Source organism: Trachurus japonicus, chromosome 7 (genome assembly GCF_045865225.1).
Source record: "Trachurus japonicus isolate A0001 chromosome 7, Traja_1.0".
Lineage (NCBI taxonomy): Eukaryota > Metazoa > Chordata > Actinopteri > Carangiformes > Carangidae > Trachurus > Trachurus japonicus.
In genome coordinates this window covers 35888405-35907847 of record NC_140913.1, presented here as the reverse complement: position 1 = coordinate 35907847, position 19443 = coordinate 35888405, and the positions used below count along the sequence as shown (strand labels likewise).

Sequence of the window (19443 nt, the reverse complement as noted above, 5' to 3'; positions counted from 1 at the left end):
TGTGTGTGTGTGTGTCTGTAACTGTATTCTGCACCGGTCTCACATTTAGGCTTAGCATGACAAAACGGTAACTCCTATCAGAACAAAACACAGAACACGTTGCTCTAAGGACTTCCTGAACAATGTGGTAGGATTTGGTGTTTCTACAGTAAATATTTTGGCGACGCTGGCAGTTTTAAAACATCAGGCCGTTCTGCTCCTCTCAGAAAATATTTGTATTGGACTCAATGAGGAGCAGAGACAGACGTGGCCGCACTCAGAGGCTCAGAGTTTAAATTCTGTAAGTCTCTCTGATATTTTGAGCACATGATGAGAGACAGAACAAGTTTGTCTACAAATTAGGAAAAAATCATGTGTGTAGAGTGTAAATTGTGGCCATTTGGAGTGTGGAAAGAGAAAAATTCAGGAATTTTTCTGGCCTTTCTCCCACTCTAACCGATGATGTCACACGCTCTGACACGAACATTCCGTGCAATACACACCCATTATAAACTCATAATTTCTCCAAAAATGATCATGGTCATTGATCAGGGATTGATCAAAAACTATATGACCTATCAAAACCAGTGCCCGGTGCGATGGCCCGTGGCCCTAATAAAACTTGAACTTGAACATGTCACTCTATATATTCTATATATTTTTAAACTTTATACGTATGAACATTTATATTGGAGATGAAGTTAGAAATCCATTGTTGTGTGAGAGATAAAATAAATAGAATGAATCCTTTCAGCCTGGTCCCATGCTCTTCCTCGGCAGACGCTGTGGGAAACTCCCAGCGCCGAGGAAACAAACATTCACTCATCAAACCAGATGAATCAAACCCTTTAATCAATAAATAAAACAATCGATAGAAACACAACCGATCGGCTTCCTCCTCCTCTTCTCTTCTTTCACCTCACTCCTCCTCTCCCTCTCTTCTCCTCCACTGTTTCTCTCTCTCAGAGCTTCTTCCTGTTTCCTGTTTCCCGTTCCTCTGGGATGTCTGAGTGTTTCTGTCTCTGTCACCGTGGAGACGTCCATGTCCCTGCTCTCCATCCTCCAGCTGCCTCCACCACTTCAGGACTGACGGACGGCAAAAAAAAAAGAGAGACTCACTCCTTTTCTTTTCTCTCTCTTTGCTCCTCCTTCTTCTCTCCCTCTCCTCCTCCACTCGTTTTCTGGATCAGTCATTTCATCCTGTCGGGAACAGACAGACGAACTGACGGACGGACATTTGCAAACACACAAGACGTCGTCGATTTTTTAAGAGAAAAACTTTATGACATTTCAGTTATGTTGATTTTTTTATTTTTATTTTGTCCTGTTTGCTCCTTTTCCCGGCCGAGGAGGAAGAGGAGGAGGAGGAAGAGGAGGAAGATTCCCACCTGAAGCCAAACACCACAGACAGACGCTGCAATAAAACACTGGAGTTCAGAGAAACAACACACACACACACATTTCCTACCGTTGTGTTACTATACTTCCAGACAACTTCCAACTTCCAACTTGCACATTATATAAAACAACCACAAATCATTGTAGAGCTGAAACTACTTCATTTAGACTGAGAGACTAAATTAAATACGAAGACGTCACTTTGATTTCACTGAATAGAAAATAAAACAATCAACAGATGAATCAATAATCAACAGTTTTAGTTTCAGAGGTAAAAATTCATGATGTAAAGGAAACTGAAGAAGACGAGAGGAACCAGTTCTTCCTCACGTCTTTGTGTTTTCAGCTCCGTCCAGACTCACATCTTCTACTTCTAGTTATAAAGACTAAAACTAAACTACTAAAAACAAAGTGAAAAGTGTTAAAAGTTGTGCTGATGAGCATAGTAACACAACAGGTGTGTTTCCGCTGCAGGGTGGAGGAGGTAACCGTGGTAACAGTAACCGAGTCGGTTTTTACTGCTCTTTTTCCGGCAGTATCGATGCTTTCTAATAAAGTTGGTTTTTAATTTCCGTTTCCGTCGTTGCGTAATCACACTGTTTTTTTTTTTACCCCTTCTACACTGTAAAAACTCCAAATCTTTCCAAGAATATTTGTCTTATTTCTTGTCAAAATGTCTCATTTCTAGTCAAAACTAATCTCTTTCCACTTAAAATAAGACTCATCACCTAAAAATGAACTTGTTTTGAGATAATTTTCACTTGTTTCAAACTAATTTTCACTTGAAATAAGTAGAAAAATCTGCCAGTGAAAGCAAGTTTTTTGTGCTTGTAATAAGAAAGAAAAACTTGCTCCACTATCAGATTTTTCTACTTATTTCAAGTGAAAATCTGCTTGAAAGAAGTAAAAAGTGTCTAAAAACAAGCTGCTTTTTATGTGATGAGTCTGATTTTAAGTAGAAAGAGATTTATTTTGACTAGAAATAAGACAAATATTCTTGGTAAGATGTAGAGTTTTTGCAGTGTAGCTCTCGTATGACTTTCACTGACTTATTTTCTCTTTTTTCCGGCCGTGAAGACGCTTTTTTCACAACGCTGGGTTTTTAAGTTTTGAGTATGACTTATTTCTTTATTTATTTGGCGTCACTGCAGTGGAGACACACCTCAACACACACACACACACACAGACACACACCAGGGCGGCCTACTGGGCTCTGCTGCTGCTGACCTCTGCCTTCGTGACCTCTGACCTCTGACCTCACCACTGTCGGGACGCCTGCTCCTGATTGGACGGGAGGCCGCGGCGCTGAGCCGTGGTTGGTCGATTCAGGAAGGGGAGTGGGAGGAAACCCCAGCTGCAAAAAAACAATATATATAGAGAGATACTGTATATTAATGAGAAACAGAATAATAAAACTCTAGAGAGAAACCTGCTGAGTGGGACGGGTGCTTCATGCACTGCAAAAACTCTACATCTTACCAAGAATATTTGTCTTATTTCTAGTTAAAATGTCATTTCTAGTCTCTCATTCTACTTAAAATAAGACTCATCACATAAAAAGCAGCTTGTTTTTAGACACTTTTTACTTCTTTCAAGCTGATTTTCACTTGGAATAAGTAGAAAAATCTGATAGTGGAGCAAGTTTTTCTTTCTTATTACAAACACAAAAAACTTGCTTTCACTGGCAGATTTTTCTACTTATTTCAGTTGAGAATTTGTACGAAACGAGGGAAAAATGATCTAAAAACAAGTAAATTTTTAGGTGATGAGTCTTATTTTAAGTGGAAAGAGATTAGTTTTGACTAGAAATGAGACATTTTGACAAGAAAAATGACAAATATTCTTGGAAAGAGTTTGAGTTTTTGCAGTGTATAGAGATATATTAATGAGAAACAGAATATGGGACGGGACACTTTCTCCCAGTGCTTCATGGGAAACGTAGTTTGAGGAGAACAGATGTTTGTAGTTTTCTGCGGCGGCAGAGACTCAGATAAAAACCTTGAGACGCCTCGGCCTCTCAGAATGCATTTATCTTAGTATTGTTAATGTTATTTATTTTATATTTTGTTAAAACTGTGATTTTAATTGTACATATATAAACAGAAACCTTGAACATCCAACCAGAAGCTGCTGCCTTTGTTTCTGTGTCTGTGTCCTCGTTTCATTCTGAAGTTTCCTCCCAGCCACTTCCTGTCTCTGCAGCAACGTTTTCTACTTTAACTCCATTCATTCATTCACACTGATCCCTGTCATTAGTGTCGGCAGTCAGAGTTTATTTTTATGTTTTTACATAGATGACAGTATTGATATGGATCTTGTATTTTTGGTGAAAATAAACAGTTAATTCACTTAGTGGCTGAATATTTATTACACAGAACTCTGTCAGATGACGTCGATCAAACTCCAAAATCCTTTTTTCTTTTTTTTAGAATATGTTATGTTCAGTTTTTTACAAGATATACATGAAAATACATAAACAGCTCCAAACCTCTTCTTTAAAGGGATAGTTCACCCAAAATTGAAATTTCTCAACTCATCATCTCCTCCCCCTCATGTGGACTAAGGGCTGGGAGAAGTTTCAGAGTCCTCCGTGGCTTCTCTGAGTTACAGGGGGTCTCGGCGTAGCAGTGCATTCAATTTCAATTTCAATTTATTTTTAAAATGGGACAATGCGAGTTCATGAACGAAACAATCGTAAGCACGCCGGATTGTAGCCACAGGCTAATTTACATCCGCTGTCCCATACATAGATGTTCCCTGGTACACACAAATTACAATAAATAAAAACAAAGGCATGTTATAAAAATAGCAGCATGTCCATATAACGGTTGCAAATGGATACCAACTGTCTTCGTAACAAAAAGACACACCAAAAAACATCCAGATACCTCCATGCTGCTCGTATGTAATGTCCCTCTGGTATTGAAGCCCTGACATGAGAAATTGTCTATATTTCAAGCTTGTTTTGTAGCGTAAGCTTCTCGAAGCTCCTCTTCCTGGTTCGTCAAATTTGGACGAACTGGGAAGAGGAGAAGCCACGGAGGACTCTGAAACTTCTCCCAGCCCTTAGTCCACATGAGGGGGAGGAGGAGATAATGAGGGACATTTCAATTCTGGGTGAACTATCCCTTTAACACAACAAACTGAGAGACAGAAAACACTCTGTACTGACCTTTAATAACGTCTCTCTAACCTGAACCTGTGAATATTCTCATTTGTCCAGGTCGTAGTTAGTTATCTCAAGGACATTTAAATGCAACTGGACTTGGTTGTTTGTCGTCCAGTTGCATTTGATGTAAATGTCCTTGAGGGTTAGGGTTACCCTCTAAACCTCTTCACTAACGTGTCCGTCTGCATCTCTGTCAAACTGTTTTACTCTTTTCTGAAACTCATTTTCCCGTAGAGAGCTGGGAGTCGTGATGATGATGATGATGATGATGATGCACTTCCTGCCAGTGTGAGAAACTTCTTTTGGGTTTTTCTTAAAGGTTGAATATGTAGAATTACCAGAAAATCTTATTCATGCATCAATATTTGTGGAGTTTCCTCAGAAACAGATTTAAAGTCCAACTAGTTTCATCATGGTGTCAGAATGTGTTCAGTTGTTTATCTCAGGTTTTTATTTATGCAATGAACTGATCGTTGCCTCCATCTTTAAAGGGTTAGTTCAACATTTTTGGCAAATTGGCCCATTGCCATAATCCCTATAGTCATTATAGCAGTAGGTTCGTTACCTTTAGTTGTCGGTGCAAGCTGTTTTTAGAACGGCGGAGCAGAGCCGTGAGCTGCTCAGAGCTACGCTACGGAGGCTCATTATGGGATTTCTTGGTTTCCCTCATCAAAACTCATCAAATACACAATCCAACAACTCCAAAAAAAACAAAACTAAATCTGGATGTGATCCCTCACTGGCTTCCCACCGCTTCACTCCAACACGTCTCTACTGTCTAATGTCTTCATCCGACCGTCATGTTGCAGGTTTAATCTAACTAACTAACGAGTGGTAACCAGGGGTGGTAACCAGGCAACCAGGTAACCAGGCGTGGTAACTAGGCAACAGGTGAGCATGTGTGTTGATGTTTGAACTGAACGTGAACTGAGCAGAAACAGACGGAGCTGCTGCAGTGTTGATACTCACAACACAGACACACACACACACACACACACACACAGACAGACACACACACACACACACACACAGAGACACACACACACACACACACACACAGAGACACACACACACGGCCTGTTAAAGTGTGTGTGTGTAGTTTGTGCGTCTGGTCTTTTTCCACAGTCGACTGTAACATGATCTGTTTGTGTTTGGGATTAATCCTGGAAGTGAGACAGACTCACACACACACACACACACACACGCACACACACACACACACACACACACACGCACACACACACACAGACACACACACACACACACACACACACACACACACACACACACACACACACACACACACACACACACAGACACACACACACACACACACACACAGACACACACACACACACACACACACACACACACACACACACACACACACACACACACACACACACACACACACACACACACTCACACACACACACACATAAATCTGTGTCTTTACTCAGGTTGTGTAACTAACTAACTCATCTGGAGACGTTTCTGTCTGTTCTGCTGCCAGGAGATGTGATGATACATCCCATAATACTCTCTGACGTAAACAACTATAGTTTATCAGTGTGAGAGTCGATCGCTGATCAATAACTCACTGATATTTTCCTGTTTAACATGAAAACAGAAGTAGAAGTTTGGTAACACAATAACACAATAAGGCTCCCTTAATTAACATTAGTTAGTACATTATTAAGCATTAATATATAAACTAATGTTAATTAATGCTGAGTAATGCATACATAATGATAACTAATTACATTATTCAACTTTTATTAATTAATGAACTAACTTGGAGTAGTAAACATTAATTAACTGCTTACTAATAAGCTACATTAATTAATGTGTTAACTAATCCTACGTAATGCATGAAAATGATTGTTCTGTTGATCTGTTAACAGTTAATTAATGCTTAATAATGTACTAACTAATGTTAATTAAGGGACCCTTATTGTAAAGTGTTACCAGAAGTTTTAATAGTTTCATCTCCAGTTCAAGTCGGAGCGCTCAGTCTGAACACTACACAACTACACAACTACACACCTGTAAGTTCAACCAGCTGAATGTCCTTTCAGATTTCAGATTTATGTATTTTTTTGTAAATGGGAACAGTAGCCTACATTGATGAACATAGACATGTAAATCTGTGGATTGTAGCCAAGTGGCTCATGTCCATCCCCAGTCCCATCGGCAGGTTGATGTTAGACATAGAAACAATGACGATAAAAAGTACAAGAGGCAGAACTAGGACAATACAACACCTTGACATCTTAAACTAAACATATAACAACCCAGAGTGGTAGAATGAGCATAGACCACGGACTGGAGTGATATATAGCTTTTATAAAACGCTTACCACTAATAAGCCGGTGCATATTCTCATTTGCCCAGGTCATAGTACATGAACTGATGAAGCCTCTTGGATGAAGGTGAAACGTCTTCCTAGACAAATAACTAAGTCCAGTTGCTTTACATTTAACCTCCTTTGAAACCGGTTACCAATAACAACAATATGAAAGAGGACATGTAGTTTTCTGTTCCCAGCTGTCCAGATGTTAGCTCCTAGTAGCTCTGTCACAGCTCAGTCCCCTCTACCATTGTTAACCCTCTGGAGGTCAAAGTTCACCTTCAACATGTCAATTACACTACTTTACTACATTTTTAACATCGTAAAAACATCAACTGTCTGTTGCTACGGACTGCAACAGTCCGTTGTCATGGATACATGACAACAACTTCCATTCATACCAGTCATACGTGCCTGAGGCGGAGTGATAGCCTACGCTGTGATAAGGCTTTAGAATAGTAGCCGTGGTAACTGCTCATTATACCACGGTTAACAACCAATCAGATCGCAGGATTTCACCTTTACGTTTTATAATCCCATTTAGACCCAGTTACTACAGTGGGGAGCGTGCCTATGTTCCCTCAGCCCTATGTTCCCTCAGCCCTATGTTCCCTCAGCTCTATGTTCCCTCAGCTCTATGTTCCCTCAGCCCTATGTTCCCTCAGCCCTATGTTCCCTCAGCTCTATGTTCCCTCAGCCCTATGTTCCCTCAGCCCTATGTTCCCTCAGCTCTATGTTCCCTCAGCCCTATGTTCCCTCAGCTCTATGTTCCCTCAGCCCTATGTTCCCTCAGCTCTATGTTCCCTCAGCCCTATGTTCCCTCAGCCCTATGTTCCCTCAGCTCTATGTTCCCTCAGCCCTATGTTCCCTCAGCCCTATGTTCCCTCAGCCCTATGTTCCCTCAGCCCTATGTTCCCTCAGCCCTATGTTCCCTCAGCCTTACTGTATGTTCCCTCATTTCTAAGGGTTTTTTTTCTTTCCAAAATTAGGCCCTATGTTCCCACATTTCCTTTATGATCAATTTGCATCAGATTTTATCCCCATTTCTCCCAAGTTGGTCGTCAATTACACCCAACCTGTTATCCAGTAGCAGTTGACTACAGATGTAATGTAGCTTTTAGCTAAATCTGGGAACACAGGGCTCTGGGAACACAGGGCTGACCCCTTCCAACACCACTATTCCAACATAGGGTTGAGTGACGAACCCTTATACCGAAATTAAACCCACCTCCATGACAAACTTCTACAGTAGTACAAATAGCGTTAGTATTAGTAAACGAAGCATTAGAAAGTGTGTACAGTAAGTACACCAGGAAGTGGGGTAATTTAGCTGCTAGCTGCTTGGTAACATTAGCACCATTCGGTTAATAGCGGTAACTCGACCACTGTTGGAGCAAGGGAAAACAAGCTTCGGGGGGGGGGGGGGGTGTTTGGCTCAAGGTCATGGTGCAAAGGACCCTAGGTTGAAATTACTCTGAATCATCCCTTTGAATTAAAAATGATTTGACTTAGAGTTTCATTTTGAGAAGAAAAATCTTAGAAATGAGGCAACATAAACCTGAGGGAACATAGGGGTGACCCCACGGTTGATGGTCTGTTTGATCGGTTGTTATTAGTTGTTGTGTCCAAACTTGGTCAGTAGCCTCCATGTTTCTCTGCAGCGTCTTCCTGCCTCTGTCTTCATGTCTGTTTTCCATCCTGAAGAGAAACAGTTTCTCTGTCTCCATGATGCTCATGGACGGAGCTCAGCCGTGTTTCCACAACAAACACAACAGGAGTTTCTCTGCTCTTCTTCTTTCTCACCTGTCATCAGCTCGTCGTCTCTCTGGCTGCTGCAGCGTCGTTTGGTTTTGTTTTGTTTTGTTTTGTTTTGTTTCATGTGATTCTTCCTCACCACAGCGCTCAAGTTTACACCTTCTGATGATTCATGCTCAAACCACATTTTCATTTCTTCACTTTCAGCCTCAGTTGGAAGAAACCGTCAGGACAGAAGTCTGAGACACTACAGGCAATAACACGGTTGTTTCATGCACTGATCAACTGTGAGATTTTGTTCTATTTTTCTTCCTTAACATGTAGGCTATTCTCTCAGAAAAGTCAAAAGAAATGGTAGAAAATCCACTTTAAGGTTTTTATTTTACTTCATTTTGTCTCTTTCGTCTGCACACTGCAAAAACTCAACTATCTTACCAAGAATATTTGTCTTAGTATTTCTAGTCAAAACAAATCTCATTCTACTTAACACTAGAACCGCCAACATTCCATGTACTCCTAGAACCGCCAAGAGGTCATTTTGACCTCCATTCATTCTAATGCATAAATGGTAAATGGACTGCATTTATATAGCCATATATATTATATAAGCAGCCAGACACACAACTCAAAACACTTTATAGTAATGCTTCACATTCATATACATACACATACTTTACAAAAAATAACAATAGTCGTTGCTAGGCAACCAATATAGACGACTCTTTATTTTTCTATTTTTCGAACAGTGTGTGTATATAAAAATTTTCAAAATTGTTACAAATTTCTGAATTCATGTCCATTTCTCATGAGAGCAAGGGACTGTCATTGTTATGTTCAATGTTTATGAGTAATGTTCATTTGTTATCTGTTTGACACCTGTTTTAACTGTTTGACAACTTTCTAATATCTGAACTCGTGTTGTGTTGTGGGATGAGGTCAAAATGACTAACTAACTAAATGACTAACTATCTAACTAACTAACTGACAAACTGAGTGACTAAATGGACATTCTTTAGCCCAGATTGCAATGATTGGAAAATCAGTTATATCATTTTTTATATACACACACTGTTCGAAAAATAGAAAAATAAAGAGTCGTCTATATTGGTTGCCTAGCAACGACTATTGTTATTTTTGGTAAAGTATGTGTATGTATATGAATGTGAAGCATTACCATAAAGTGTTTTGAACTGTGTGCCTGGCTGGCTTTATAATATATATGGCTATATAAATGCAGTACATTTTGCATTTTTGCATTAGAATGAATGGAGGTCAAAATGACCTCTTGGCTGTTCAAGGTAAAATCACTCTTTTTTTCGTTCTCTTTTATACTAGAATCGTGAAAACGCATAAGATGATGTAGAACACACTTTTAGGAAAAGTCACCGACTGGGAGACATAGGGTTTTTACGCAAACAGAGTTACGTGCATTTTAAGAAGCGAGAGAGGTCAAAATGACCTCACGGCGGTTCTAGTGTTAAAATAAGACTCATCACATTAAAAAGCAGCTTGTTTTTAGACACTTTTTACTTCTTTCAAGCAGATTTTCACTTGAAATAAGTAGAAAAATCTGATAGCGGGGCAAGTTTTTCTTCCTTATTACCAGCACAAAAAACTTGCTTTCACTGGCAGATTTTTCTACTTATTTCAAGTGAAAATTAGTTTGAAACAAGTGAAAATGATCTAAAAAGCAGCACTTCCAGACACCAAACCTTCCACTTTGACCCCTTTCTATATTCTGAAGGTTTTTACAGAGGGGATTGTTGATATATCATTCACAGCCTCATTTATACAACATTTTATTACTAAAAACATGGATACATTAGATGTTTTAGGGCTGGTGACAGTATTTTCTCATTTACAGAGTGATAAAAAGAGATATCCACAATCCTCCTCTGGAAAAACTAAAAACTCAAAATCCTTCCAAGAATATTTGTCTTATTTCTTGTCAAAATGTCTCATTTCTAGTCAAAACTAATCTCTTTCCACTTAAAATAAGACTCATCACCTAAAAATTAACTTGTTTTGAGATAATTTTCAATTGTTTCAAACAAATTTTCACTTGAAATAAGTAGAAAAATCTGCCAGTGAAAGCAGGTTTTTTGTGTTTGTGATAAGAAAGAAAAACTTGCTCCACTGTCAGATTTTTCTACTTATTTCAAGTGAAAATCTGCTTGAAAGAAGTAAAAAGTGTCTAAAAACAAGCTGCTCTTTAATGTGATGAGTCTTATCTTAAGTAGAATGAGATTTGTTTTGACTAGAAATTACATTTTTGACTTGAAATGAGACAAATATTCTGGGTAAGATTTAGAGTTTTTGCAGTGTAATGTGTCAACAAAATAAAACAAAGTAGCCTCATCCATTGTTCAGATTTCTTTTCTGTAAATGTGTGCAAAATTTGCAAATTAGCGCATATTTCATCAGATATCGCCTCATTTACATATTTAAACATAAAATCTGACAAAACTTGTAATACAAAAAATATTTGTCTTAATGTGAGTGATGAACTTGAGAAGTTTCATGGTGAAATCTGTTATTTAAAATGTTTTAACCCTATTCACCTGTAGTGTCTACAACACCGATGCAGCGAGATGAGTCTGCACAATCCAAAAGGAAACACAAAGGACTGATTTGTCATTGAGTTTTTCATCCAACAGCAACTTTAATAGAAATGTAAAGGGCAAAATATGTGGCAGCAAACATGTCAAAACGAGACACACAGTCGTCTCAGCAGCAGTTTGACTTCAAGCTTCTTTAGAGGAAGAAATCAACTCGACTTCTCCGTACAAAACAAAGGAAAAACCCAGAGACGACATGAAGTGGCATTTTCTCTCCAAATATATTACAGCTTTTAGTTTTTATAGATATTTATATATATAAAAAAAGAAATTATACAAAAATAAAAAAATAAATCAAACAAAAACTCATTCAATTCAATTCACTGAAGTTTTACTTCATGGTGGAAGAACAACGACTCGGCTCCTCTTCAACAGAACTGAGACAGAGAGAGAGAGGTGGTGGTTAATCTCAGGAGAAGAAGCATCAACATCCACTCAACAGTTACATAGTTAAAGGGATACGCCAACATTTTTTTCGTGTCTTGCCTCACTCCCGAGTCCATGACCAGCAGATAGACACCATCCTTTCCACTGTGCGTGCAGTAACCATGGAGATAGAGCCGTATCGCCGTAATTAGCTTAGCTCAAACACTGGAAGTGTATAGGTAGTGTTAGCCTGCCTCCACCTAAAGTCGCTAATTAGCTTAGCTCAAACACTGGAAGTATATAGGTAGTGTTAGCCTGCCTCCACCTAAAGTCGCTAATTAGCTTAGCTCAAACACTGGAAGTGTATAGGTAGTGTTAGCCTGCCTCCACCTAAAGTCGCTAATTAGCTTAGCTCAAACACTGGAAGTATATAGGTAGTGTTAGCCTGCCTCCACCTAAAGTCGCTAATTAGCTTAGCTCAAACGCTGGAAGTGTATAGGTAGTGTTAGCCTGCCTCCACCTAAAGTCGCTAATTAGCTTAGCTCAAACACTGGAAGTGTATAGGTAGTGTTAGCCTGCCTCCACCTAAAGTCGCTAATTAGCTTAGCTCAAACACTGGAAGTGTATAGGTAGTGTTAGCCTGCCTCCACCTAAAGTCGCTAATTAGCTTAGCTCAAACACTGGAAGTGTATAGGTAGTGTTAGCCTGCCTCCACCTAAAGTCGTTAATTAGCTTAGCTCAAACACTGGAAGTGTATAGGTAGTGTTAGCCTGCCTCCACCTAAAGTCGTTAATTAGCTTAGCTCAAACGCTGGAGGTGTATAGGTAGTGTTAGCCTGCCTCCACCTAAAGTCGTTAATTAGCTTAGCTCAAACACTGGAAGTGTATAGGTAGTGTTAGCCTGCCTCCACCTAAAGTCACTAATTAAGCCCTCGTTATACTTGCTGTAAACTACGCGTACGCGAGCGCATCATGGCTGCCACGCGTATCCTGCGTCCATTTGATGCGTCGGCTGCGACCGAACGCACATATCGACGCGAGGTGACGCGACGCAGGATACGCGCGGCAGCTCGCGTACGCGTAGTTTACAGCAAGTATAACGAGGGCTTAATTAGCGACTTTAGGTGGAGGCAGGCTAAAGGGGCGTTCACACCGGACGCGATAGACGCGAATGGAGCGGCAACTCTACATTGAAAATCAATGTAAATGGCGCGATGACACGTGATTCAGGCGGAGGCGGCGCAAATGGAGCGTCTGGAGCGATGCGAATAAAGTTGAAAATATTGAACTTTTCAGGCGGCATCGCGCCGTGACATCCAATCAGCGACGAGTTCAAGCCGACGACGTCACTTCTCTGTACGGTTGTTTACACTCAGAACAACATGAAGGAGAAGCTGATTGTATTTGAGCTGTGTGTGGCACCGCTGCCGTCTTCTACACAGAGTGGACACACACACACACACACACACACACACACACACACACACACACACACACACACACACACACACACACACACACACACACACACACACACACACACACACACACACACACACACAAACACACACACACACACACACACACACACACACACACACACACACACAGTGAACCCAGACACGATGGCGGTGGTTTTCCGGTGTTTCTGAGACTTGTACAGCTACAGTGCAGCAACGGTGGTGATATCAGCCACGATCGACGTGGAAAGAGAGCAGGTTGAGACCGGTTTTCAAATGAACGGGCGGAGCGTCTAGCACGAGAAGCGCGAATGACGTGAATGATCCAAAATGACCAAGCAGCGTGAATGAAGCGTCTGGCGCGATTATATTCGCGTCTATCGCGTCCGGTGTGAACGCCGCTTAACACTACCCATACACTTCCAGTGTTTGAGCTAAGCTAATTACGGCGATACGGCTCTATCTCCATGGTTACTACATGCACAGTGGAAAGGATGGTGTCTATCTGCTGGTCATGGACTCAGGAGTGAAGCAAGACATGAAAAAAAAATGTTGGCGTATGCCTTTAAATAATCCTGTTGTCTCCTCCGTCCTCAGATGATCATCATTATTATTATTGATTATTGAATCTTCCTGTGTTGTTTACGTCCTGTTCCTCACAGTCGTTGGTGCGGTGCCATCAATTAACACACACACACACACACACACACACACACACACACACACACACACACACACACACACACACACACACACACACACACACACACACACACACACACAGGGTCGAACCGTCTCACATCTGATCTAAAGCATCTGTGTGATGATTCATTCAACATGATCAATAATAAACCAAGAGAAAACCTGTTGTGTGTCTACAATACATTACATAAATACATAAATAAATGAGAATAATGTTATTATAATGATAATCACCTGAGCCTGAACATTTACCAGATTAAAGTTGCACTGATCAATAACTTGTGATGTTAAACATCATTAAACATCATGATGAATTCAGCTTCTCAGGACTCGAACAACGATCTGGTTCGACCAGAGAGCAGAGAACCACTGACACTGAGTTCATCTGGTGGTTTCAAGAGATTTGATTAAATATACTATGTTTTAATATACAGTATGTATATAATATATGTTTTTAATTAACAGCTGATTGAGCCACTGTGCTCTTTAAAAAAAAAGTGTTTTAAAGTGTTGAATGTCTTTAAAATGTCAGAAACAGAAACTTCATGAGGTTTTTAAAACACAAACTGATTCTCTAAATAAGGGAGCGAGGAAGCAGGAGGAGAGGGAGGGAGGGAGGAGATGAAGGAGGGAGAGAGGGAGGAAGAGAGGGAAGGAGGGAGGAGATGAAGGAAGGAGGGAGGAGATGAAGGAAGGAGGAAACATGGAGGGAAGGAGGGAGGAGATGAAGGAAGGAGGAAACATGGAGGGAAGGAGGAAACATGGAGGGAAGGAGGGAGGAGATGAAGGAAGGAGGGAGGGAAGGAGGAAACATGGAGGGAAGGATGGAAGAGATGAAGGAGGGAAGGCATCGAATGAGGTGTAAGATGTAAAGAGGAGCGGAGGAGAGGGAGAGGGAGTAGAAGTGACAGATTGACAGAAGAGAAGGAGCTAAAGAACGAGTTTAAAGGAAAGAATAGAAAGATTCAACTGTTTATTTTTATTAATATTATTTTATTCTTTGTCAATATAAACACTGCCTTGTCTTGTCAATAAAGATATTGAGATTGAAATGGAGACAGAGAGACAGAGAGAGAGAGAGAGAGAGCAGGGCTGAACCTGATCGAGACTCTGACGCCATCTTGTGGCCACAGCTCGTTATGACATCACTCATTTCCCTCCTTTAACCTCAGATTCCCTCTATTGTCCCACTTCCATGACGACTGGACATCTAACACCAGTTAATCCCATAATATGTGTGATACATAACGAGGCTGAGGTCTGGACTCAACATGACAATTAGGGCTGTTTTCGACTAAGGATTTTCATAGTCGAATCTGATTCGTCAGATTTTGCCATAGTCGACTGATCGTCGAACCTTTTTTTTTTTTTTTTTTTTTTTTTAGATAGCAGCAAATTTGCGACTTTTTCCGTTTCAAACAAAAGAGCTAAAACACCCCAAAAATATGGTAGGTGTAAAACAAATACCTTTATTTATTTTCCACACTTTGGATGATTTTTAGTAGCCATTGTGAGCCAGGGTATGCGTTTATGTTACGTTGCCCTGGACAACGCTCCTTTTGCTCGGACTGTGAGTCATCCCTCATCCCTCAACGTGGTGAAGGATAGCGGTGGTCGTGGACACAGAGAAACCGGGTAAAACATGTAGTATCAAAACAAACGGAGGTCAGAAGGACTCGACAATCCGTACATTACGTTAATCAATCCTGTAACACACACAGTGTGACCGCGGCACCGGCAGAGAGACAGACAGGCTGCAGAGGGACGAGATCACAGCTGTGACTCCCGACACTGATGGTGCGTTCATTACAACTCGGAAGTCGGAAAAAAAAAAACAAGTTCCTCTTCTGAAAAACTCTGACATGTCAAACTTTAGGATGTGTTAGGGAATAATTCATCTGTCTAACCATCAGAACTATTGACACTTGAAACGGTAAACACAGCTGATCCATCGAAAAAAAAAAAAAAAAATCACCGCTGGAGTTAATTTATTTTCCGTGATTGAAAGCAGGTTCTTGAATGTAACTCGGTCAAAGTCAGATGTATCCTCACAATGTTTTGCTGTTCTGTCAGGTCATGCATGATAAATGTTGACAAAGTTAGACTGTCAGACTTCCTTGATTTTAAACTTTGGCGGCTCTGCCCCTCGTCTTTTTGCCACTCCGTGAGTGTTCTGCAGTGACTTTGACGGTCCTCCTGCTCACCTCCGCTCATTTGAAAAAAAAAAAAAAAAACCTCCGCTCATTTAATTGTGCAACTGCAGTGGGTGATTTATTAATACGTAAGACTACCGTTTAAACGCACACATAATTTTGAACTCTTTATTAACAGAAAGTAGGCAGATTTTGTATCAAAATAGTCTTTTTATAACGAAAAAAGACATTCTATGTAACAATTTATGCTCAGCAGCCGTGGGCACCCCCATATAGTCAGAATGGTAGGGGTTAGATTCGACTACGAGGTTCATAGTCGAATCAGACCCCTCCGAATCGAATCGTCGAATCGTCGACTTTTGGAGGTCAGCCCTAATGACAATACCTACAGACATGGTTTCTACATGTTTAACCCCTTCCTGGCCAGCTGTTTCAGCTGCAAAAAGCTGTTTCAGCTTATTATTTTTGATCCCTTTCTATATTCTGAAGGTTTTTACAGAGGGGATTGTTGATATATCATTCACAGCCTCATTTATACAACATTTTATTACTACAAACATGGAGACATTAGATGTTTTAGGGCTGGTGACAGTATTTTCTCATCTACAGAGTGATAAAAAGAGATATCCACAATCCTCCTCTGGAAAAACTAAAGACTCTAATATGTCAACAAAATAAAACAAGAATTTTGAAAGTGGTTTTATCCATTTTTCAGATTTCTGTAATGGAAATATGTGACCCGTTCCATCAAAATGAGTCGGAAGTCGCAACGTTCTATTTTTAGATAATCAGCTGATAACATGGAAAACCCATAGAAAATCAAAAAAAATTTTTTAACCCTAATTTCAAAGCAATGACATTCAAAAACAATCTCCCAAAGTTTCACAGTCCAGATAATTGATAAAAGGCAGGTAGGTAAATGATGATTAAAGTCGACCTGCAACTTAAACCCTCTGAAAATGAGAGTTGCTTCGGTGCAAAACATGAAATATCTCCTGAACCGTTCATGATAGAGACGAGCTGTAAACTGCATCTGAATCGCGGGATTCTCCGGTTTCCGACGGTCATTGAATGTCGCCTCTATGGCGAGCAGGGACGGGTACAGAAACAGATGCTAAACCGAGTAGCATCGACGCTAACAGAGCGTAGCATCGATGCTAACAGAGCGTAGCATCGATGCTAACCTGAACGTAGCATCGATGCTAACCTGAACGTAGCATCGATGCTAAACCGAACGTACACGCTTGCACATGTTTTACAAAATGTCAACAAAACATGACAACTTCTGAACCGTTTATGATAGAGACGAGCTGTAAAAAGCATCTGAATTGTGAGATTCTCTGCTTTCCGAGGGTCATTGAATGGCGTCTCTATGACAACAAGGGGCCGTATAGGGTGCGTGTAATCACGTGGTACAGGAACAGATGCAGAGTCACTGGCAAAAACTTTAACTGCTATTTTCTCAGGTTTTAGAACAGAATAAGAGAGTAGGAGATCGTAATTCAAATGGCCACATCTAGAAAACCATCAAATGTATGACTTTGACTAGGATATCATTTTAAAGCTTATTTTCTAATCTTTCCATTGATACCAAAATCTCAACTTTGAAATTTGGGTCACTGTGACTCATTTTGATGGATCGGGTCACATATATGCAAATTAGCGCATATTTAATTTGATATTGCCTCATTTACATATTCAAACATAAAATTTGACAAAACTTGTAATACAAAAAATATTTATCTTAATGTAAGTGATGAACTTGGGAAGTTTCATGGTGATATCTGCTATTTAAATTTTACCTTAAAATACATTAAAAAACCCATAGGTGGAGGTGAAGGTTGTTAAAATTCATTACAAGTCCAAAAACTGGACTTTCATTCTGAAACTGGGAACATCCAGAGTTTACCCAGAGATACACCTCCTCTCCCAAAACCATGTGTCTGTGTGTGTCTGTGTGTGTCTGTGTGTGTTGTAGTGTGTGTGTGTCTGTGTGTGTGTGTGTGTGTGTGTGTGTGTGTTGTAGTGGGTGTGTACCTTCCATCTGTTGCCGCAGCTGTTACACAACACGAAGGTCGTCATGGGCTCGTCAGCGCTGCGAGTCTGAACCTGAACACACACACACAGACACACACAGACACACACACCAGGGGAAGACAGAGTATTTTTATGCATTTTTATGTATTTCTTAATGTATTTTTATCAGGGGTGTGACGATACACTCAGCTCACGAGACGAGACGAGACACGAGACTGGGTTCAGGAGATAGAGGCGAGACGAGATTTTAAGAAAACTACAATGACAAAATATGACTGAACCAACAGACTTTTATTTAACCGAGTTGCACTTGCATTTTGAAATGTTTTATTGTAACTATTTACATGCATGATGTAGGCATGAGCTTTAACAGGGTTGGGTCTGATGGCCTGGGTCTGATGGCCTGGGTCTGATGGCCTGGGTCTGATGGCCTGGGTCTGATGGCCTGGGTCTGATGGCCTGGGTCTGATGGCCTGGGTCTGATGGCCTGGGTCTGATGGCCTGGGTCTGATGGCCTGGGTCTGATGGCCTGGGTCTGATGGCCTGGGTCTGATGGCCTGGGTCTGATGGCCTGGGTCTGATGGCCTGGGAGGGTATCTAAGGAGAGGATTCCAGGGCCGCCATTCTCTCTCCCTCCCTGCCTGTGACAACAACGGCCAACCATTTTTCCTTAGTTGTTTCCTGTTACTTTGCACATTATTATCTTTAGTTACTTTGTACCTTAGGGCCTTATTTTTAATAAATACATTAAATGGTTTACCTGTGTGGTCTCCCTACTTGTTGTGATCTACCATGAGCCAGGTGGTCGTAACAAATGGGGGCTCGTCCGGGATCTTGGTAAGGTTGTCAGTACCTTACTAAGGCCTGGATAGTTCGGTTGTACTTGTGTAGGAGACTCACAGTGTTTGGTTAGTTTGCTTGAGTGCTTCATAAGTGGTTGATCTTGGTTTGGTGTAGTATTGGTTATTGATTTGGCCTGTTTGGTTTGCCTTATTAAACTTTGATTAGCTTGGCTTGCAGCAGGGGAGGACTGTGGTCTAGGGATGTGGAGATTCACCGATTCATATCGGTGGTCCGATATAAACGTGTGCGATGCGACTGCGGCTACATCGGACATAATTTATGGTTGAATTTGCGATGCATCTCTTCTAGCCTTCTACATCGGTAAATTCCATGGTTAGATCGATCATTTCATTTTCCGAGGCAACCTGAATGCACCACCGCGGAGCCGTGCGCAGCCTCCTGCTCCTGACAGGTAGCAGCAGCAGCAGCAGCAGCAGCAGCAGCAGCAGCAACAGCAGCATTAACAGCAGCAGCAGCAGCAGCTGTAGTCAGAGCCGCCAAGACAAGTAAACAGAGTGAAGCGGCGGGTCAATACTCGGCCGTCAGAGGCTGTAACTAGTAGCAGGGCCGTGGTAGATGTTCTGGTTGTAGTGAGCTGGGAAGCGGTGGTAGCC

General features: G+C 40.9%; 1 protein-coding gene across 2 annotated transcripts in view; it reads right to left on the bottom strand.

Moving 5' to 3' along the window:
- Positions 1–11470: 11470 nt before the first annotated feature.
- The window catches only part of tcea2 (transcription elongation factor A (SII), 2), a 28963-nt gene continuing 20990 nt past the window's right edge, over positions 11471–19443 (bottom strand). Inside the window, exons 8-9 of one of the 2 annotated variants that reach the window (XM_085783194.1) lie at positions 17987–18058; positions 11471–11646 (exon numbers count right to left, since the gene is read on the bottom strand). In XM_085783194.1, coding sequence (XP_085639320.1) covers positions 11638–11646; positions 17987–18058 — 81 coding nt within the window. In that variant the 3' untranslated portion in view covers positions 11471–11637. The remainder of the gene's footprint in view (positions 11647–17986; positions 18059–19443) is intronic. The other variant, XM_085783195.1, reaches the window with a different exon arrangement.